This window comes from Manis javanica, chromosome 8 (genome assembly GCF_040802235.1).
Source record: "Manis javanica isolate MJ-LG chromosome 8, MJ_LKY, whole genome shotgun sequence".
NCBI lineage: Eukaryota > Metazoa > Chordata > Mammalia > Pholidota > Manidae > Manis > Manis javanica.
Window position 1 is genome coordinate 74,236,296 of NC_133163.1, and position 22,481 is coordinate 74,258,776.

General features: G+C 43.1%; 1 protein-coding gene across 9 annotated transcripts in view; it reads right to left on the minus strand.

The window, feature by feature from the left end:
* The window catches only part of NGDN (neuroguidin), a 61,011-nt gene extending 39,130 nt beyond the window's left edge, over positions 1-21,881 (minus strand). For 4 of the 9 annotated variants that reach the window (XM_073211495.1, XM_073211494.1, XM_073211493.1 and 1 more), the window contains exons 1-10: positions 21,701-21,876; positions 21,293-21,352; positions 20,591-20,662; positions 17,811-17,948; positions 17,482-17,566; positions 17,346-17,398; positions 16,989-17,109; positions 16,728-16,896; positions 15,808-15,964; positions 15,620-15,677 (exon numbers count right to left, since the gene is read on the minus strand). In XM_073211495.1, the coding sequence (XP_073067596.1) occupies positions 15,620-15,677; positions 15,808-15,964; positions 16,728-16,896; positions 16,989-17,109; positions 17,346-17,398; positions 17,482-17,566; positions 17,811-17,948; positions 20,591-20,662; positions 21,293-21,352; positions 21,701-21,712 (925 nt within the window). In that variant the 5' untranslated portion in view covers positions 21,713-21,876. Of the gene's footprint in view, positions 1-2,763; positions 2,852-3,926; positions 4,024-15,003; positions 15,179-15,619; positions 15,678-15,807; positions 15,965-16,727; positions 16,897-16,988; positions 17,110-17,345; positions 17,399-17,481; positions 17,567-17,810; positions 17,949-20,590; positions 20,663-21,292; positions 21,353-21,700 lie in introns of those variants that run through there. The other 5 variants (XM_073211499.1, XM_073211498.1, XM_073211497.1 and 2 more) reach the window with 4 other exon arrangements.
* Positions 21,882-22,481: the final 600 nt, after the last annotated feature.

The following is a 22,481-nucleotide window of genomic DNA, read 5'->3' on the forward strand; positions in this document are numbered from 1 at the left end:
TCTTCCAGTGGTGCAACATCACTCACCAAGACCCTCAGAAATGGCCTTCCTTTCATTGACAAATCGTAGTCAGTCAACTAATATTTACCAAGGGCTTTGCTAAGTACCTAGTTTCAAGCAAGGAGTACTGAGTACCTATCAAAAAAAAAAGACGTAACTATAAATAACTCAATTCATGACATTAAGCTGTTTTCAACAGTAATTACCTAATTTCTTATCCTTCTTCCTTTTAGCCCATGCAGGCTGTGCCCTGAATCTTGACTATGGGCTCTGCAGTCAAGAAAGCCATCATATATGCCCAGTTCCTGTACCTTCCTTGCACATGGTAGGTGCTCAGGAATGTTATGGATTAAGTGATCCAGCTCTAGGTAAGAAAACTAAGACTTGAGAACCTAAGTCTCATCCCTCAGTCAGAATTCTTGCTACTTCACCACACCAGAGCTGCATGGAAGCATGTGAAGACCATCTCTCCCCCTAGGTGTGACTGAGAAATGCTATGAAGGCTTCTGCTCCACCAAAAAAATTCCTCTTTGGCACGCTGTGCTTGTTCCCATATTAACTCCCCTCAAGAGCTCTGCCAGTAGACTTCCCAGCTAATGTGCGGGCCCCTACGACTATCCACCAGGCCTGGACAGAGGCCCTGAAATCTCCCTGACCTGTCTGATGAATCAGGTCAGTTGACCTTACATAGACCTGACACAAATGGTCCGCTCCAGAGTGTACTCTATATCATAATGACTATTTGGACACGCCTGACTCCCTTCCAAACTGTGATCTCCTCTCTAAGAGCGAGTTCGTGTCTTATCCCAGCACCTAGCACAGTGCCTAATACAAAAAGAAAGAGTACACACCTAGCAATGCTCCCAGTTATGGATACCATGCTGCCCAACTGCCCATGCCTAGAGTCATTCCCTTAGGGCCTTCTGCAGAGATTTGCTTCCCACACCTAGGTTAAGCCATTATGTCACTTGGGAAGGAAGTAGGGAAAAATAAAGGCAGGTAATGTCCAGAGGACAGGGTGCCACAGTTGAAAGGGATCTAGCAGCCATCCTTGTCAGAACAGAATACAACAGCCCCTGACAGAAACTCAGGAAGGAGAGTGGCTGACTTTATCCACTCAGGGAATCTCTGCCCAGAGTTTAGCAATAAGGCAGCTGAGGATTACCAGACACCTGCATCTTTTTACTTGGTGCCAGACTCTCAGCCTTGGACTTTCCAGTTTCATCTCCTCCTCCCTTCTTCCCTCTGCAGATTGCAAAAAAACACCCCAGAGGCCTACTAGCTATTTTCTACTTTCAGCAGCTCTTGGTTAGGAGGAAACAGAATTGGCCAATAGGATACCGGCTCAAATCAGCCTCATCCATTTGAAGTCCTGGCCAACCAGAGGCTGAGATGGCAGTAAGAAATAGGCGGGAGGGAGTGCGGGAACTCAAAGTACATTTCTCACTGCTTACAGCCAGCGCTGGACGCTGGATCCAGGACCACTGGTTTATTGCCAGCTTGGCAAGACTTTTTGATAAGCTGGTTAATTAAGTCTCTGTAACAGAATAGTTCCTCCAATCCTGAACCTCACTAGGGCTCCTGTCCCAATTACCTCTCCATACACAAAGAAGGACAAAGAATTTATACTGGGGGTGAGGGCAGGGGGTGGAGGGTGGAGGTGACATATATATATATATATATATATTTTTTTTTTAATAGAGAATGACTGAAAAAAAGACTCCATTATAGGGTGGTGAAAGGAAACCGGGCAAAAAGTCAAGAACTTGAAATCCAGGACCCGTCTCTGCCCCTCACAAGCTCTGCGACCTTGGGCTGTCCACTTCACTTGCCTGAACCAGTTTGCTCATGGAAATGAGGGCACTGGGCCATATGATAACCACACATACCAAGTGCCTCACATATGCTAGCACAACAAGAGATGCTTTATACTTGTTTCTATTCCTCAGAAAAATCCAAGGAAGTACTTATTGTCTTCATTTTGCCAACAAAGTAACTGAGACCCAGAAAAGGTAAGTAACTTGCCAAAAGCTGTGCAGCCAGGAAGTGGCTGAATGTCAAGGTCAGTTTTTTTCAGATCCCAAAGCCACAAGGCAACGTATATGCTATTGTTAAATGACCTCCAAACTCCCTTTTAGCTCCAATGCTCTGAAATTTCTTGAATGATCCCTCACTGTTAGTTTTTTCTTCATCAGTTCATGACATCAAGATCTAGAAGCTAAATTTCTGAATTTGTACTTTCTATGGCTACACAGACAAACACTCCAAATTATTCAAGGATTCTAGGTCCCCAGGGCTAGAAAGGCCTCTTATTCCCTCCATATAGTTACTCTTCCATTACTCACACGCAAGAAAAACCAAGGAATGCCTTAAGGAATAGAAGAGTCCCTGCATCACCTATCTCCTTTATTTTTTCTCTACTATAAAGGCAACTAAACCTGTTAATTTCTTCTCATTTAATTTCACTAGTGCTTGTCTTTGCTGTTTATTTATTCCTGTGTTTGTGATACAGTCAATAGGGCTTAAAGTTGCCCGGCCCCTTTCCATCAGGGCAGACCCACTTTCACTCTGGGTACTAGCCGGTGCTACCTGACGCTCAAGAGGCCTCGGGGTGACCCGACCTGTCAGTGATTTCCCATTAAGGAAGCCTACCTCACCCTTCTACAGATCACAAGAAGGAGAAATAATAGCTACTAAACAATATGTTAAAACAGAAGAAAAGCAATTTATTAAATCAAAGTGTAATGTATATCTTCAACTTGCCTTTCCCTAGGCGCTGACAGGTAATGGAGAGAAGTCATTCCAGCTGTAAGCAAGGTTATGCCTAAACCATTCCAGGCATTATGAGCAACTGCAAAAGAGAGATGCACACAGGCAGGAGGATATTCCAGAAGAGACACAGGATTTAGACAATTACACTCTTTAAAAAAAGTCTATCTCAGAGAACAGGCCCAGGACAGAGGTCAGAAAAAATAGGGGAAAAGTTACCCTAGAGTTTAATCAAAAGAGATCTGTCAATATTTGGCTTGTTCAACAAGAGACCATCCAGAAGAAGCAATTAACATAAAGCAAATTCAGGGAAGGGCTGCAGTGTGTCCCATGCTGGCATGGGAAATGGCACTCTCATACACCACTGGTGAAAGTATAAACTGCTTTAGCCTTCTTTGCAAAGCAACCTCAGTCTCCATTAACATTTTAAACTTCTATCCAGCAATTCCACTTCTAAGGCATTTATGAGACAAGTAACTCAATGTTCTTTACAACAGCAGTGTTTATAATAATTCCTGTCATTAGGGAAATAGTTATATAACTATAGACATTATGTAGCAGTTAAAAGATTGAGCAAGATCTTTAGGTAGAGACATGGGAAGATTTTCAAGATACATTATTATGATAAAAGAGCAAGTTATAAAACTCTATGTATAGTGTGCTCCCATTTATGTAAAAATAACTATAAAACCCTCACAAAACCATGTATTTCTATACATACATAAATGCATAGAAAACAGCCCAGATACACATGAATTTGGTAACAGTGGTTACAAGAATTGAGCGAGTGAGGATCAAGGGGGTTTCTCTTATCTGTATTGTTTGAAATTTGCTTTAGAAATGTATTCATGTGTAGTGAATAATAAAAGAAAAAAAGCCCTAAAAAATGAACAAAATAAAAAAGCTACCTTTACATATGACACAAAAGATGTTCAAGATATGTGTTTAGTAAAAAAGCAAGTCACCAAACACCAGGCATAGTATAATCTCCGGATGAAAACTGAGGGTGGGTGGGTGGAGGGGAATGAACATCAGCCTAGAGTAAGAACATCAGCCTAGAGTAAGAGGTCTGAGTTCAAATCTTTACTCTGTCACTCAATGGCCTCTTGATCATGGGTAAGCGGCTAATCTCTCCAAAACGGTTGTTTAAGAATTACCTAGTTCATGGGGTGCTAGGAGCTTTAAGAGAGAATGTACAAGGTACTTTCCATGGAACCTGGCACAGACAAGCACTCAATAAATGGCAGCCATTATCTGTAATAAAAATAATAAATTCAGTATCAAAAAATTGGATCCCTGAGATCATTTCAAAGAGAATCTTTATGACACTTGATTATGATTTAGTCTTAACATTAATCATTATTATTTTTTAAATTACTAATTCAGTGAATTTCAGTCATTAAACTTTAAAGCTGGAAAGGATCCCAAAGGTTCATCTAACTTGGTAGTTCCCAAATTTGGCTGTACAGTAAAATTAGCTAGCCAAGCTTTAGGGGCAAAAAAAGACATTCATTCAAAGGTTCTACTTCAGACTGGATTAGAATTTCTATGAGGTGGGACTGAATGATTTCTATTTTTTACAAACCTGTATCTATACATGTGCTTATACATGTATAGGACACCTCTGGGAAGGAGTTCAGAGAACAAAGATGGAAGGAAATTTCACTGTATTCCCTTTTATAAGTCTGAATTTTTTTAATTCAAAAATGAAATCCTATTAAACAATTAAATAATAATCAGCTTCCCCAAATGAATCTAAGGTAGTTAGTGCAGAGACCAGAATAGGGGTCTTCATTCTTTGCCCCAGAAATTTCACTTAAGAAAAATCCAAGATTTAAGTATGAAGATGTGGGTATACCTCATAGAAGGAAAGCAAATAACGAACCTGGAAACATCCTAAATGCTTAACAATAAGAAATAGTTTTACAAATTATGGCATATCCACAATGGAATATTACATGCTCATTAAGTATTTTTTAGTCCAATTTTTTTAATAGTATAGGAAAAAATATGACACAATGTTAAGTGAACAAAATAGGATACAAATGTGTACAAATGACCTCATCATAATTTTGGAGTGAGAAGATGATGGGGAATGTCTACAAAAAAGCAAAAGGAAATACAGGACATACGAAAACAAGCCTGGGTTGGCTCTACACTCTACACTCATCTGCCTCTCATAAGCCTGGCCCTTCTTTAGGAACTTGGTTCCAACCCCACTGAGGAGCCTAAGCAGTATTACCCTGTTTAATCGACTACCTTACTCATCACATCCTTTCTGTAATTTTAAAAACAAGAGTTCCCTTCAGAGGACAAATACTTGCCACAACTAGGAATGTCACAGACTCTGAGGCAACTGTTACACCTTGGTATATGGCTGTATGTAAATCAGCATGTGTTGAATCACTGCAAATGCGTAAGGTTTTAGGCTTTTGCATGTTTACTTCATTCAGAACACCTGGGTTTCTGCCCTCAAGGAGCTACCATCTCTGGGGACAGATAAGACACACAATAAAGAATAAGTGACAATAGATAAGAACACAAAAGCAGCACATGTAATAGGTGCCAAAGGAGTTCATACACATTGGCACATATATACCCAGAGGTGCTGCATTTTATTGCATACATCTTTTTTTCCCCTGGACCAAAATATAAATCACTGATATAGTAGCTCTAACTCATTCCTTATTTTTGTACCTACACCTAATGCCTAGTATGCCTGGCAGACAGTAGATGCTTAATAAATGTTTCTTAAATGATACACTATGCTCTCCACAGTTAATAAGCAAATATTTTTGGGTGAATTAATTATTGCAGTATAACAGTAGGGATGCTGTCTACGTGAATGGTGGTTGGGGGTGTGGGCAACATCGTACTTGCTTCTGGTGTTTCAGACTGAAGAAGTTTGGGAAACATGGGGTAGCTGCCATCAGGAGCCTTCTCTAAGCTGCTGTTCTCCTCTCAGACTTCAGTTCTTGGTGGATGACTAGACGATGGGGGGTGGGGTGAGTTTAGATCTGTACTGAATATCATTTTCTTTACTTTTCAGAGAATAGCAATACCAAACAAGCTGTCCACACTTATTTCAGCTGGGTCACAGCAGTGACCTCATCGGAATCTTCTGCACCAGCCATACCCTTGTCAATCACCACCCCAAGCTCCCTTCTTCTGCTCCATAGATAACTCCAGCTATTCTCCTGTCTTTCTACCCCTTAGTCAAGGACAGAAGCCATGCTAACTATCAGGCAGTCATCTTTCTGAAGACCTAACTAGGAATCAGTACTCTAAACCTCCCAGGGAAGCAATTAACCTGATTTGAGGAGAAGGCTCACCCCAAAACACTGACAGGACCACAGAGAGCAAACTCTAAATTCACCCTGAATGCAACAAGGACAGGGAACTGAGAATGAATCCCCAATTTCCCACCCTGGATTTTCTGGGTTCTCAAGGACACAGACCTCATTTGGAGATTAATATCTGTCTAGCTAGGAAAGACCTTCTACATTCATCACTTCCTCTGGCTTGGGGCAAACTTTAACCATTCTAGAAATTCATCTCCCAAACAGTTCCTTTAGTGGAGCGTGCCACTGCCTTGCAAGAACAAAGTTCTCCTTCATTTCTAAGTTGAAGCACTCCTATTAAAATGGAATTTATTTCTTTGGAAGACATTCAAGGCAGGAAATGAGCATCCTCTGTATTATTTCTCAGGTTATTCAGACATGCTAATGTTGGAGACCCACAACTGTACCTCTAACCTTTAGAGGCTTCAAGATACTTTCATTTCTCCAGTATTATAATGCTAATTCTTTCCTTTTTAATAGGTTCTGCTTTCCATGATTTCCCCTCTCAGTCTCTTCATACCTCTCTCAGGCTTCTTTCCATTCTTAGATTGTTCTTCCCTCATCAACCTTTTATTCCCCTTCCCTCTACCTTCCCATCCCCAAATCTATTCCAAGTGGACAGAAGCCTTGCTGTACCACCTCTTACTTTTCTGATCTGGCATTCTTTCCTGTAGGAATGCTAATTAGCATGTGGGATTTAATTAATTCAGCAGCTAATTAAGAATGGGAGAGGAAGAGTAGACGAGAAGGAGGGCGGGAGGCAGAGCCTGCTTCAGTGCAGAAGGCACCACAGATGGTTCTGGGTTGGCTGGCACCATGCCACCTCCCTCCACCACCCCCCTCCAACAGCACACACAGCGAGGAGGGAGGGGCAAAAGCAAGGGGCATAGACTGGCAGAGCCTCTGGACAGATCTGTTCAGTCCTGCCACTGCTTTGTGCTGGGGGGAGAAAGAGGGAAAAAATGAGAAAGGGAGGGAGAGACACAACAGACCCACTCAGGAAGAGCAAAGGGGGCATTGGAACTGAAGGACTCCTCTCCTCTTCAACAATGGAAGAAACAAAGAGGAGAGCTTGTTCATCTCCAAGGAGAGCCAGCATCTTGCAGTTCCCTGCTCTTAAGGACCACTGAGGACAAGATGGGAAAAGATAGCCACTGATCCTCTGGAGAAAAAGGGGTAGCTTTCTCTGACAACCAAGGACCCACTCTGCAGCCATTCCTCCCACACCATGCTGCCTCCTCAGAGTGAGCAAGCACTGAGGAAGCTAGCTCCTGAAAATGAAAGATGGGGCAGAGGGAGTAGGCACAGATGGGTGACGGTGGGCAATGGACAAGAAGGAGCTTTCAAGGAAGAGGAATGGAGGGTTTATGTGACAAGGGAAGGGAGAAGTGAGAGAAAGCAAGAGAGAATTAAGAATGGAGAAGGAAGAGGAAGCCAGAGGCAGAGCCATGCTTTGTTTGCCAAGATGGATAAAGAGGGCTGCAGTGTCTGTGCAGAGGACTTGCACACTGATCCTGCCCAGCCTAGGCCAGGCAGAGGGGGAATGGCAGAACTGCAGGGAGGGGCAGGAGCAGATCCTTCAGACGGTCAACTAAGGTGCCAGAGACAGGGGACTCATCCACAGGATCTTCCTAAATACTGGATATTTCTGTGAACCCAGGTATTAATCAAAAGCAATGTAGAAAATCTTTCAAATGAACAGAAAAGGAGGCTAGGATGACAGGAGGCTGCAGAACCCAATTCCAGGAGCTCCTGTGGGGAGATGGGTGAGGAATGGGATTTTTAGCAGCACCCAGATGGCTCTATAAGGGTGTCATTGATACTCTGAGGGAAATATATCCATTAGGGGATTGACTTGAGGGATGAGAAAGAGAGGAAAGCCTAGGTTTCAGACCCTTTGGTGGGAGGCATCTAGGCAGCTTTGGAGCTTAAAGCCTTGGAGGGAATAAAGGAGGGCGAGAAGGAAGCCTGCCATCAGTGAGCGATTACACAAGACTGGACAGAGAGAAACAGAAGGAGGGTGCGAAGTCAAATGAAGCTTTTCTGGTGTTAACTGCCAGAGAACTGAATGCAGTGGCAGAAGAGGGTCACTGTAGCTAAGAGACAGGGTATTCCTGGCTAGGAATTCTGATTTTATCTCTTTACCACCTAGGGCTTCCTATAAGAACTAGTTGTGAGTGAATCAAAATTGGGAGAGGGAAAGTAGAAATTCAGGGGCTTTTTATTCTCCTGAGCTCACCCATGGGGCCAAACCTAAGGCTGGCAGATGAGACAAAGCAGTTTTCAGAGTAAGTTGCTATAGGCTCACTAAAACTGGAAATGTATGAATGCTTTCTGAGCCTATTTTCTAGTCTAGGTTTTAATTAACAGTAAAAACTATAAGTATATCTATTAATATACACAGGATTATCAATACTAGTAGGAAGAAGTATGGTTCATAGAGCCTTTTGTTATCTTAGTGGCCCTGGGACTTAAGAGTTAGTTGCAAAGGTGAGAATGGAGACTCTAGAGTTTCCAGCATCCACTACCATGTGCTATCCAGCCCGAAGATATTTCTGAGGGGGACAAGTCTTAGGGGAAGGGGTATATCAGTTAGCAGTAAGGTCAAATTAAATCTGGAATGGGAACTAGAAGCGGGCTTTGGAAATCCCTACCTTGGCACTGGGCTGTGGAACACAGAGAGGAATGCTAGCCCCTTCCTGGTGAGCCAGGTACCCCAGCCTGCCCACACACCCTAGCATTCCCACAGCTGATGCACTCCCTCAGCAGCCCAACCAAGGCTGCCTTCCACACAAAACCTGACGGTGCTGCTGGCTTCAAGGCTGTCAGTGACTCAGGGGATGAAATGGGAACATAATTTCCAAGAGGTAGTCAACAAAAAGTCAGACCTAGATGTTGGAGAGGATACAGATTCTAATTTCGGCTCTGCTAATGATTTATTTGTACAGTTCTGGGCAAATCACTTCCCCCATAGGGCCTAAGAGGAAGAAAACAAAACCAACCAATTTTAGCTGCAGTACCATAAGCATCTAGAGAAGAAATGATGAAAACTTAATTTATAACCCCTCTGGAAGGATTCTAAAGCTGGAAAGTCTCTATCATTTGTACAACAAATATTTACTGAGCCTTACTTTTAAGACAGGGACCTTAACAGGGCTCATCATCTAAGTTACATGAGTCCATGACCCTAACTAGAGCCCCTGAAGAGGACAAAACAGGTCTCTGGAAAGGGCAATAGGAAAATCAACTGAGGAAATAAAGAGGCCACTGGGCCATCTGCCTCTGCCAATATACATACCTTAGGAAGGCCAAAGAGGCAAGCAAAGGGAGATTTCCATAGGTACCTCTGAGGTTCAGATAATAAAGGGAAGGGTGTGGTATGAGTCCCTGGTTTTCACTGTGGCTCTTTCCAGGGTTCTTTTGGACAGACAAACTCTGCCTCTCTCCATAGTCCAGGAGTCAGCCTTGACTCACACATGCTAGGGAAATGGGAGCCAGTCATTCTGGGCCTGCCACGTTAGCTACGGAAGATCTCCTTTCACCAGTGAATGAATGAAGAAGGCTACACTGTCTATCTTGTGGACAATTTCTAGGGCATACACAAAGCAAGGTCTCAACAATATTATCCAGGGACTTACTAGGAAACTACCAGTCCATACAATAATTCAGTAAGAGGAAAATTAGCTATCCTAGAAATTGGATGACTTTACAATCAACAATGCCACTGAGTTAGCTGACAGGCTGTACTGGTCACACAATGAATAGTCTCCAGATAAACTTAAGAAGCAAGGTGGGACCAGAGCAAAGGTCATGGTCTGATGAGTTTAGGTTATATCCTGGAAAGACTGAACAAGAAAAGGAGATGTGATTGAGAGGGACAACTACATGAACTCAGCTGAGATAAAGAAGCATGAAATGACAAAAATAGGAAGCAGGCTCCGGGAGCCAACAGAGGTCCTACAGCCAGAACTGTGTTCAGCAGCGAGCAGACAGCCAGGGTGCCCATCAAGCAGGTGTCAGAGTTGTTCCAGCATAGACCTGCTGCTAGGATTCAAAAGATTAATAACAAGACCTCTCCTAAGGGATCAGAGAACAGGTTTTACAGCCTGGTTTTTCTCCAGTCTTCAAAATACAAGATAACAAAAGTACCACTATCTTTAGCAATCAAAACCAAAAGTTTTTGGATGGAGCCCTTATTATCTGAATTCTCGTGACTCCCTGTCTCCCATTTTCCCAGCACGTGGAGCCAAATTCTGTAGATTCAGATAACACAGCATCCCTTGCCAGCTGAATTCACACTGTCCAAACCCAGGAACTGAATAGATCTGGACAGCAAAGGATTCCTTTACTTCCCCATCTTCATTCATTTCCCTCCCAGAGCTTTGTCACTCTCCTGACCTAGCCCTCAACACTGACCCCTTGGTTCCCCTCACCCTCTTCTTTTCTGACCCACTCTCATGCACAGCCCCTTTTCATTAGGTGAGTCATCTGTAAGATGCCAACAGTAGGAGAGATAAAGAAAAAGAAAGGGTGAAGGAAGAGTGTAGACATTAGATAGGGGAGTGAGACAGAAACCCTGCAGACAGACAGAAAGGGAGAGAGAAACAGCAAGAGAGCTGAAAGCAAGGGGAGGGGAAGATGGCACTGCGGAAAAGAGTGCCACAAAATTAATTTGAGGAAGGGAACAGTAGAGGCGACTACAGTAGAATAACAATCAGGCAGTGGAGGGCTGGGGAGAGGGGGAGGGCACCGGTGGGAAGGTGCTGGGGAGGAGGGCCTGCTGGCCCAATGACAGCAGCACCACCTATGGGCAGGCAAAGGGCTACAGAGGCAACAAAAGCCGCCCCCACCTGGGCACGGGAGTCTGGGGGGCAAGGCGGGAAGAAGCCATGGCTTCTGCCCTTCAAACTTCTCTCAGTCCCATAACACGCAGGCTAGAAGAATAAATTTTATATGGCTCTCCCGGGAAAAGAGGGACTTAACAAGGTAAGGGAGGGAGGACAGAGAACTCCTGGCCTTTTCCATTCCAAGGGGGTTTCCCCCTCAGCATTCAGGAAGTAGAAAAGAAACGGGTATGAAAGGAGAGGATTGCCAGGTGCTGACAGGACCAACTGCACCTGCTTCTTCTTTCGGTAGCTGAAAAAAGGATTTTATCTTTATTTCCAAGTGATTTCCTTTCTCCACTGGATACTGGAGTACAGCTCCCTCCCTGGGGCAGTGGATGCTCCTCACTCAGCTGCTTTCTCCCAGCAATGCCTTGAAACTCCCAACCATCATCAGAAACCCTCAGGGAGCCACCAAGCTCGGTGATGGAAAGGGAAGGGTCCCCTCACCAGTCAAGCAGACCTGGGAAGGGGATAGGGTGTTAGGAAAGAGAATGCAAAAGCTCTGCAGAGGGAGGGGAGAGGGGAAATGTGATCGGGTGATACTTGTGCTTCCAGAGGAAGGATATGTCATATTTTTAATAATAATAAATACGTGAAGACAGCTTTGCCAGCACTGCTCTGGCTCCTTGGGTAGTTGGGGGGAGGGGACCCATGCAGCTGCAGAGCAGACCAGTCTCTCCCCTCCCCCATTAGGCAGGCTAAGGATCGCAGCAGCCACCCCTCCCCTGAAACTGCAGTAGCCACCCCTCCCCTGAAACTGCAGTCCTCCCCCCAACAGCCCACCCTCTAGCGGTCCCTTCACAGAGCTCAGCCCCTCTCCTCTCTCCCTCTCCACTTTCCCCAACCCTACATCACATGCTTTCAGCTCTTATGTTCCTGTAACACAATCTCACTCCAGCTCTCAGAAACCCTGGTACCCACATAGTACTCGCCAGTCCTGAGGCCCAGCTCTTTCCTGGCGGTGCCCTTCACAGCTGACAGTAATCACCCCATACCACATCCCACAGAAATAATCCAGTACATTTCAGCATTTCCTGAATTCCATCAAAAAGGATTGCTTTTTCCCCCATTTTTATTTCAATGTGACCTCCTTTCTCACAACCTTAAATATAATGGCCATCAAATGTGTTTGTGTGTTCAGGGGGTGTCTGGGCCTCAGGACTAGGGGACTAGTGCCACCTATTGACCCAAATTTGTTCAAGATAGACCTTTAATATACTTCTTACACAGCAATGCTCTGTTATTTCAAAAGCATCAATAGCTTAAACATGCAAAGGCATGGCTCTTGGGGCTTCTCGGAGACCCTCTGAACAATGAGATCAAAGAAATACAAGAGCAAGACTGGGCACAGAGCCAGAGCAATGATGCCTTTCTCCACGCAGAGGCAGAAAAAGAGGCTGAGCCCAAGGAATGAAAAAGGAACCTAAGGTTTTATAAGCAAAGAAGAGCAGGGGACAGTTTTTCTCAAGGGCTATAAAAAACCTTATGCATCACAATATGAATGATATTATCAATAGAGCAGAAGAGAGGATTTCACTGGTGCTTCTGCCAAGTTGGCCAAATCCTTGAATAAGTATAAACATGAATCTGAGATTTATACATCAAATAGGTATCAGGGAGGAAGGGGACACTCAGGACTGCTGCTGACCCTCACTAATCCACTATGAAGTGGAGCTGGAGGCTGGACAGATTAACTAGGCTCTGCAAAATGGGTCTACACCACGCAGCTCTATAGATTGGTTTAGCCATGTACCTTCCCCAACCCAAGACAAGAAAAAGCTCGAGCTTTCCATGGTGCTGAAAACAGACACAATCAGATCATTCTTTCCTCACAAAAAAAATTTTTTTTTATCTAGTAAGATATCCAGGAAGATGGTGTGAACTCCTGACAGGCATTTCCCCAAGCCTTCATAAAAATCATAAGAAAAAGCTTTAGAGACAACAACAGGCCTTGGTCAAACCCTCTTCCCCACTTCCTCGGATGAAAATCCAAGGCAGAGATGCTAAATTACTTGTTAAGAAAAAAGCCAAGACTGTCTTTAGTCACATGATAAAACTGAACAGGTGCTCATGTGAACTAATGATAGACATTATTTAGTGAACACTGGAGATGATCTGTTGTTAACACTGCACTGAGGAAATCGGACTTTCATGGGGTCCTCGTGATCAGAGAACTGAATTTATGAGTGGGAGTAAGAGAAAGAAGAAAAGTGAACAACAGCCATAAAGAAACCCTGAATTTCTTAGTTCCCTTGTAGCTCCTCAGAATTCTTGGGTAAAGCAGGCCCTGAGAAAATGGAGCTCCAGAACACTACATCCCCACTTTAACTAAAGTAACACTGATGCCTGTTTTATACACTGAGAATCCACATAAAACTTTGTCAACAATGTATTCTGAACATTCTTTGATGACTCTGGTGCAAACACCCTCACAAAGTATTCAACTTTTTGTTGGAGATCTCTTTCAAATAATGCCTGTCATCTAGGAGCTTAAGGATAGCAAGATGTCCTGCAAATTAAAGACTGGAATGAATTAATGTAAGATATCCACAAAGGAAGGGATTTTTGTCTGTTCAGTTCAGTGCTATACTGCCAAGAGGGCAGAATACTGTCTAGAACTTGTGGTTTCTTTGAAGGCAGGATCTTGAATAGAAATGGGGCAGTAGGGAGCGGGGAGCTAGAGGTCACAAACTTAGAACATACATATTTTTGGAGGAAAAAAACCCAGACTTTCATTAACCCTAGGACCCTGAAGGGCCTCCACACTCTGTGTTCCACAAGAACTGGTTCTTTAATGTAGAGGTGATGTAACCTTGGGCAAATTACTTAACCTAAGAGTCTCAGTTTCGCCACTAATTAAATAGACATGGCATGTATTTTATAAGGATTAGGTATAAAGCGCTTAACTCAGTATGTAACACAAGGTCAGACTTTTTTAAAAAGGTAATTCCTTTCCCTTGGCAGCTACTATAATCCAAAAATCTTAATTAGAAGCAAATGCAATAGTTAATCCTAAGAAGCAAATGTGGTGGTTCTACCTAAGGCTTTTTTAAAACTAAAATTCCTGTCTAGTTAGTTCAGCCAGAAAGGGAAAAGAATCTTAAAAACCTATTTTTGTGACTCTTTGTTTATCCATTCAAAGAAATAGAAGTATGAGGGCCCTGGGTACATTAGGCTCCCTCTGGTCTGCCAGGGAATAAAAGTTAGAGGCCCCAGAAGCTCTTCTTGGTGGCATCCATGAGAAAAAGCTCTAGGCTCTTTGGTTTGGAGGAAGACTCAGAGAATCAGTCTAACACATTCAGTTTTCCACTGAGGAAAATTAAAGGCTAGGGATGTTAAGCGATTTGTCCAAAATCACAGAGTTAACAGAGAACAGAACTACATTGTCGCCTCTTTGTACAAGGCTGCAGCTGACTGACAACAGACTCTGCCCCAGTTGGGCATACCAGTATAAATCGATTCACAGGGCTTAGAATCAACAATGTTTAGGGATGTACTGACCCGAATCGTATCCCTTTCCATGGCACTTTCCAGGAATGCCAGACATTAAAGTTAGGTGTTTGTGAGACCCCCAAGCCCTTACAAAACCCCAGGGAATTCATTCTAGACTCAACTTCTGTCTCTTTCCATTCTTCTCTCCACTTTCTGTATAATCCAGGGCCTAAGGGATCTCCCACCAACTGAGGTAATTCTCCAGAGGACAAGGTTTCCTGAGCTGCTAATGCCACCTGGTGGCCAGCAAGACACATTAATAAAACTACTTGTATATTCCAACAAATCATACAGGAACCTGGGGCAACGTGGGTACTATGGTAATCTCTTAATTTTTCCTGTTAAATAACCAATTTCTAGTTTCTGAGGAAAATATATTACCGAAAAAACAAAAACAAAAAATATATATAAAACCCAACTTTTCTCACTCTCCCCCAAAAATTTCATCTTTCCCTTTTCATTATCCTCTCACCAAAAATACCTCATACCCAATGATGCCAGTCGTACAATACATGTGCAAAAGGGGCTTTAATTCGTAGGTAAAACCAATTTTATTAATAGAGATCTTTCCACATGTCCAGAGCAAACAATTAATGAATTCCAAGGAAAAAACCTACAGTGAAATGAGAATCCCAGGATGACAAAAAATGATATATAAGTACACCCATAATCACCGCCGCCTCCGAAAACCTGAAAGGAAGGGAAACCAAGAATGAGGCAAAGGATAGTCGGAAAAACTGAAGTGACAGATAAAAAAGGCATCTAGAGAAAAGGGCTCCAGAGGGCTGTATCTCCTCTATATCCTCCCAGGACAAATGACTACAGTAGGAATGAAATTGAAACAGGATAATGGTTCCTTTAAGTGACACTTTTACAGTTCCATTTAAGGAGGCCTGGGCAGGAACTGTGGGACCTTGGAGACAGAATCCAGTTGCTGCTCTGTGAATCATGCTGATTTTCAGCTTGGGAAAGAAAAGAAGTAAAAGCTCACCTCTAAAAAGCTTGATACTTAGTATGGAAGAGATAATATAGGAGCTGGTAAGACCACGGATGGCAAATCTAGACAGCTGGCATCCCAATTCATACTCCCCACCCCGCACTGGACCACCAAAGCCTAAGCCATTCACTGACCTTTCTTCTTCCGACCTTTCTTAGGTATCTTCTTGCGCTTCTTAATAGGATTCTGATCCTGGAGACAGATGGAGTAGTGAAGGAATAGCACTGCACTTCCAAGTGTCAGTACCCCTCCCCAAGCTCCTCAGGGTCATAAGCCCCACATACATTTGCATGAAAGCAAGGTTGCTCCCCACCACCCTCACCTCCTCAGGATGAGGGGTTCCTCCTGTCAAAGCACTGATGTCACTGAAATGCGTGAGTGAATGAAGCTGTGAGCTCATGACATTTGCTCGTTTTCGCCGTCCTTTTTCTCGCTTACTGACACTTAAGCGCACCATCATGCTCTCCTCATAGTTAATCCTGCCAGAGAAACACAGACTATTTCCAGCATGCTCAGTCCCAAGAGACAGAAAGCTGCAGCCAAGAATCAGGGTCCAGGTATTTACTCACCCCTTGCTCAGATAGTTCTCAAGACATTTCATAGCAGGTCAGTATAGAAAGTAGAAAGGACATACTGACGCTCAAAACTGAGCTTCCTCGATGAAATGGTTCTTTGTGCTAGAACTTCTCTCTTCCTTCAAGATGAACTCACAGCCCATCCACAGGAGCATTTAAACTACTGTATCAGAAAACTCTTATATTTCAGCACCATAAACAGGATTCCCTATATGAGCCCTTTCACTCAAATCTATCAGCTACAGAGACAGCGACCTGTGCCAAGTTGAGTCTGTATTCAAGTTACCATTGCTTTTCCACTTTTCTTCCCTGAACTTACCTGGCAGTCTCCATGCCATTATAAAAACTTGCCTTTATTGCCTTTTGCACAGAAGTTAAGAGCTATAACAGTGAACAGAACTTTAAAGTGCTACTAGATGGAACTGCTTATGTTCCTCTTCATAAAGGATCTGCTCAGCCTCAATGGGTAAAAAAGAAAAATACATTTCCCCCTTAGTTTCTACTCTGTACTACAAGTCCCTAATTCTTAGAATCTGTCATCCAAGTTTTCTACTCCACTTTCTATATCATGTCCGTTCTCTTGGTATCAGACTTAGTCATGTTCATCCCAAGCATATGGACAATCTCTACAGCACAGAAAACAATTTCTAATTGCAAGGGATCAGACCTATGTTGGTCTTCTTGACTCTGGCGAGTGACATGAGGATGTCGAGCAGCCCGGATTTCCTCTGGTGCATCTGAGTACTGCTCCTTCAGTTCACGGATGACAGAGCTGCTCAGCGCTCGTCTCTTGGCCCGTTCTAGGCGCTTCTTCTCCCGCTCAGCTTCTGTTTCATCTATGTGATAAGAATCAGCAAGGGTTATCCCTCAACGGAAAAAAGAAGAGAAACACAATTCATGCAGAGGAGGCAGCAGTCACAGTTCATACCATAATGTACTGGAACCAAGCGTGGTGGAACATACTTCTTTACTGCTTTTAGAGATTTATTCCCTGAAGCCTCAGATTGGCCTTCCTCCGCTTCATCTTCCTCCTCATCCTCAGAGTTAAACTATAAAAGGAACATAATGTTTACAAACTTAGCAAGTGTCAGTCAGACAAGAGATAAAAAAGCCAAAGCTGTAGTGCTCTAGGGAGGCAGGACTATAAACAAATGGGAAAAAAGAGAATCTCATACTCGATATCCTAAGGCACAAGCTGGGGGTCTAAAGGAATGAGATTCCCAGGAGATCCAGGCTCATCCAAGTATAGATCCTTCAGAACAGTCAGGACAACATAGCTCCTTACCTTGCTCCTCATACTGCTAGGATGAGGCTTAAAACGAAGCGGGTCATTCTCACCTGAAATAAACAACCCAAGAGATTTCACAAGATTTGGAACTTTATGATGGTCCCCACACAACTCAATAGCTTCCCCCACTTACTGAGGCTGCCTGTCACTGCAGTCTTGACCAGTTTATCAATTTGATACTTCAGTTTTTGGTCCAACGGACGAAGCTTTTCCAAAACCTGTGACATGTAAATGGGATTACATTCCCTTCCCAACATTACGTATATACAAGAGTCCTGACAGTAAGCTGACACATAAAGCACCTAAAATATACAGAAGCAGAACAAATGAAGAGAAAAATACTTTTTTCATTTGGTGTCCTCACTTAAACATGAGAACACCCACTTATATGAGAGCTATTTTGTGAGTCCTAGAATTCATGATTTGGAAACCTAGAACTCTAAGATGCCAAATGCTTCAAACCGTGCGAATCTCCACCAGTCTCAAAATGGCAGTGTGTCCCTGTAGAGACCCTCCTGAGGCTTTGTCCAGGATGAGATGGCTCAGATCCATAAGGTACATGAGCAGCAGCTGGTCTTTCACTTCCAAGAGGCTGAGACCCTGAGTTGAACAAAACAGTAAGGGATGCAAATTCTGTTTAAGCCAGAAAATCAGGAGAAGAGCCTAACACACACAGAATTTTTGCCAAGTTCAAGTTTTTCCCAGTCAGTTCATATACGGTATCTGGAGTTGTCTCAAGGAAGTGGCTGTAACCTAAAATGGCCACAGAGAAAAGAGCATATGCTATGACAACAGAAGCAAAGCTTAGAGAATTAATGGAAGACACTAAAAGCAAGAAAATAAATAAAGTATTCCCCAAAAAGACAACAGCAGAGTTTCTCAACCTTAGCACTAGTAACATTGGTAAACTATAAAACAGGTAATTCTTTGGAGCACTGTCCAGGTCCCAGATGTTCAGCAGCATCTCTATCTGTGGATGTCCCCTCGCCAGTGGTGATGATAAAAAAATGTCTCCATCCAGTGATGAATTTCAAATTAATTTAATTAAAACAATTACTGATTTTATCCCCATACAATCGAATTGTATGATACAGGTAAAAGCAATGATACATACTAACATGGACTTAATTCTAAATAGACTTTTCTATGGGAAAAGTATGTACAAAATGATTCCAACTGGGGGAACCGGGGGGATACAATACACAAATACTATACATACAGAAGAATATCTAGAAGATAACATACAATCAACAACTGCTACCCCTGGGGACCGAGATGAGGAAAAGGAAGAAATGGAGTGCTTGCACTGTGACAGTGTTTTGGAAAATATGGAATCAAACATATTATTACTTTTAAGAGAAATCTCTACAAATTATACCCTGATGGTTGTTTCAGAATGGTGATTACAGTGGTTTTTAATTTTCTTCTCTGTTTTTATGTATCTTCTAAATTTTCTAAAATTAAAAGTGTATTATATTTATGGGCAGAAAATCAAGCAAAGGTTATTTAAGTTTTTTCTTTTACATAGAAGAAAGTGTGAGCAGACCTGTTGCATTTATTAAATAAAAAAAGTTGCTGTGACTGCAAAAAATTAAACTGAAAAAGTCCACAGCCCTGGGAAGATCTATTTCAGAGAGGTTAAATACTCTGCCTAAGGTTACAGTTAGGATTCAGACTCAGTCTGACTCCAAAGACTCCAAAACCTAAGTCCTGGGTTATCTTTAAACCAATCTGCTAACCTTTTGAGATCAGCACTGGAGAGGTATAGGAGAATGAGTAAAGAATTTAAAGCCAGACAAATTAAGTTCTGAAATAGGTACTTGGCAGTCAATTACTAGGTAAGTTCATTTAACCTTATAACCCCAGTCTCATCTGTACTATGTACAGTGTTTCCTTCCTGTACCAAAAAGTAATTATGAGGCTCAACTAAGATAACACGCAAGCACTTTGGAACCTGTCAAGTACCTCATCCTTGTAAAAGTTTTTGGTCCTGAAAAATAAGTTAATAAGTATCTGCTCAATGAATAAACAAATATACAGTGATACACACCCACATACATATACACATGCTAGCAGCCCATCTTAAAAAGGCTTTCAAATGGATCAAAGCATGGTACCCAGAATAAAGAAAGACAATAATTTGAGGAGTAGGCTCTTCTGACACATGTGGGCATTGTTAACTTCAAATTGGGTTACAGACAAATGAGAGAAAAACAGAAGAAAGGAAAAGCAAAGATTAGAAAACTCAGAAAAAATAAAAATAGACAAGAACAAAACTGAATGATTAAAGGCAAAAGAATATATTAAAAATACTATTAGCTTTCTTTCTAAAGCACATATCTGCTGTAAATCCCATGTTTAAAAATCCTTCACTGTTTCTTACTGACCTACTACAGTGATTTTCATACTTTTGCTGACCTACGGAACATTTTGCTTAAATAACACCTTAAGACAAAATCAATATAAAAAAGGTGACACCAGAGGTTTCCAGTTAAGCAGGTATAAGGGATCTTTCCTTATCAGTCCCATACTCAATGAGCCCTGAAAAGGTTCTGTAAGACCTAAATTTGAAACTACCATTATTTCAACTTTAAGAAGCACAGCAATTTTATATTTTAACATCTTTGAAATCAGGTTGCATATTTTAACCATTGGTACTTTAGTATTATATCATAGGAAAAATCTAAGTATATGAAATATGTAGTATGTCTCCAATTAACAGCATCTTAGATTAGATGATATACAACTATAACTTCTCAGTTGGCCTACAAGGCTCTTCATAGACTGACTAGTTTTCCAGTCTTATTTTCTACCCCAGACACACACATTCAATGTACATCCAACCACACCAGATGACTTGCCTCCTTTCCCAGAACATCACCATGTGTTCAGGTCTATGTGCCTTTGTGCATGATGTTCCTTTAGGTCTCTCTGACTCCTGCTTATTCCTTATAATCCTGGCATCTCCTGGGAGAAACCTTCCCCGACTTTCTCTGTTCCTCCCACAAATATTTAATCTCTCTCTTCAGCTTGTACAGCACTCATCATGGCTCTGCAATGTGACTGCTACTAATTATGACATTGCTTTAAGCTGTCTTCACTAGACCTCAGCACAGAAACTGGATCTTATTCACCTTTGAAGCTCCAGCACTTAGGATATAGAAGGCACCTGATGTATCTATGATGAAAGAGCTGTTGAGAACACTGAGTCAGGGGATGCTTACTCTTCAAGTATGTCTTACCTTCTCTGTAGGATAAGCTCTAGCTTGAACTTTTTTTGTCAGAGCTTGCACTTGTGCAGTTACAGCCATCACCTGAAATTAGTCCAAATAAAACAACTAACTAGAATATGTCAAGTCATTGCTGTGAGCTGTGCAGGGAAAAAGCTAAACAATGCCAACTAAAAAAATCATCTGCAACACTGCTCAAAACACAGTACTCTCTCCTTTTCAGTTCTTGCAAAGTATAGGAGAGATGGTTTCTGATACTTCTTCAAAAGGTAGAAAAACTTCCCACCTCTTCTTAAAGCTAAAGAAACCATCTTACCAAACCTTGTGAAGGGAAAAGAACTGGAACGGTGGTGATGGGGGAACTGTACCCTTAACTATATATGGGCTGAATTTGCAATTCATAGAACTGCATAAATGTCTATTAGCTGGGCCCCAAATGGTAAATCATACAATCTTTCCCAGCATAGGTTTCCTTAGCTGTAAGATTCAAGTAAATTGATTCAGACGACTTCTTTTTAGAGTTTTTTGTGTTGCTCTGGACGCAGAAATCAATTACTTTGGATTCTACCCTGAAAAAGTTTTCATTAAGTCATTTTGCTCTTACGGTATTTGGTACCAATCAAATATGTTCCCCCAAATTACCAACGTTTGGAGGTGAAGCACACAGTCAGAACCAATCCATGACTAATCTATTGTCAAGGGGTGACTGCTCACCTGTTCCTGTAGGTTTTTCAGAAGTGTTACGGCACTTGTCAGGTCTGACTCCAGCACCTCCTATAGGAGGGAAAGGAATAAAGAAAAGCCAGTCTTTCCTCAGGATTATGGGAAGAGACGTCCCTGGCAGAAAACCCTCCTCTCTCCTTCACACACCCCAGATTTCCAGCCTTCCCAGTCCAGTGCACGTGCAGCCTCGTCTCACAGCTGGCCAGCCCTCCGGATTACATGCGGAACCTAAGTGCAGCCCCGTCTCCTTCCTGCCGCTTTTGCCCCGCTGTGCCAGGGAGGTTGTCTCCCTGAAGCTACTCATCACCACCCTTCCTTCGCGCCAATAATCTGCCTCGAGCCGCTGAAAGAAAAGGAAACTGCCACATTAGCAATTCGAAGAAGACGCGCGACACTCACCAGCGCCGCCATCTTCACAAAGCCCGCCCTTTCCGGGGCTGTTCTTTCCGAGAACTAATGTAGTCCAGAGACACTTGAGACCCTACCGCCGCCTGCAAACCTAAGCCACGAGGAGTAGGGGCTCCCTCACTTCCGCCCCAACAGGATGTTCTAGAGGAGGGGCCGGGTCCCGCCAATGGAGTAGAAGAACTGGCTAAATCCGTCAGATTTAGAAGATTAATGACGTAAAGATGCTCTTGGAAGGAAGCACGTGATTAGTGGATTGCGTAGAATGATTGAAACTAAACGAATAAAAACTAGGCAAATTATTGATTGACACTTAGAGAAGCCCAATGGAAAAAGGAGTGGACAGCGCGAACTGAACGCGTACTGACTCGTGGACGCCGCAGTAGCCCGAATGGTTCCCACAGTGCTTGCCTGGCGTGGCTGGAACCGGCCGCTAGGTGACGGGCCTCGGCTTCGCCGCGAGGTGACGAAGCGGCGAAGCCGCCGTTGCCGGCTGCTACTCCTGCGTGGGGCACGGCCGCGCGAAATGCATCACCGGTCCCACGGCCCTTGGATCCATTATGTGACAGTACTGTGTGGCCGTGGAGAAGTCACTAGGTCTCGGAGCTTTTATTCATCTGTAAACGAGAGGCCCAGAGAAGCCCAGGGCCAACGTGCAGAAACGGACAACCGATCCTAGCCCTCACTGTACGCACCCACCGGGGTGCGTTGCCGAAAGACCCTCAGGTGTCGTCCCAGAACTCCTTGGTCCTCCCACCTGGGGGACACGAAAGGG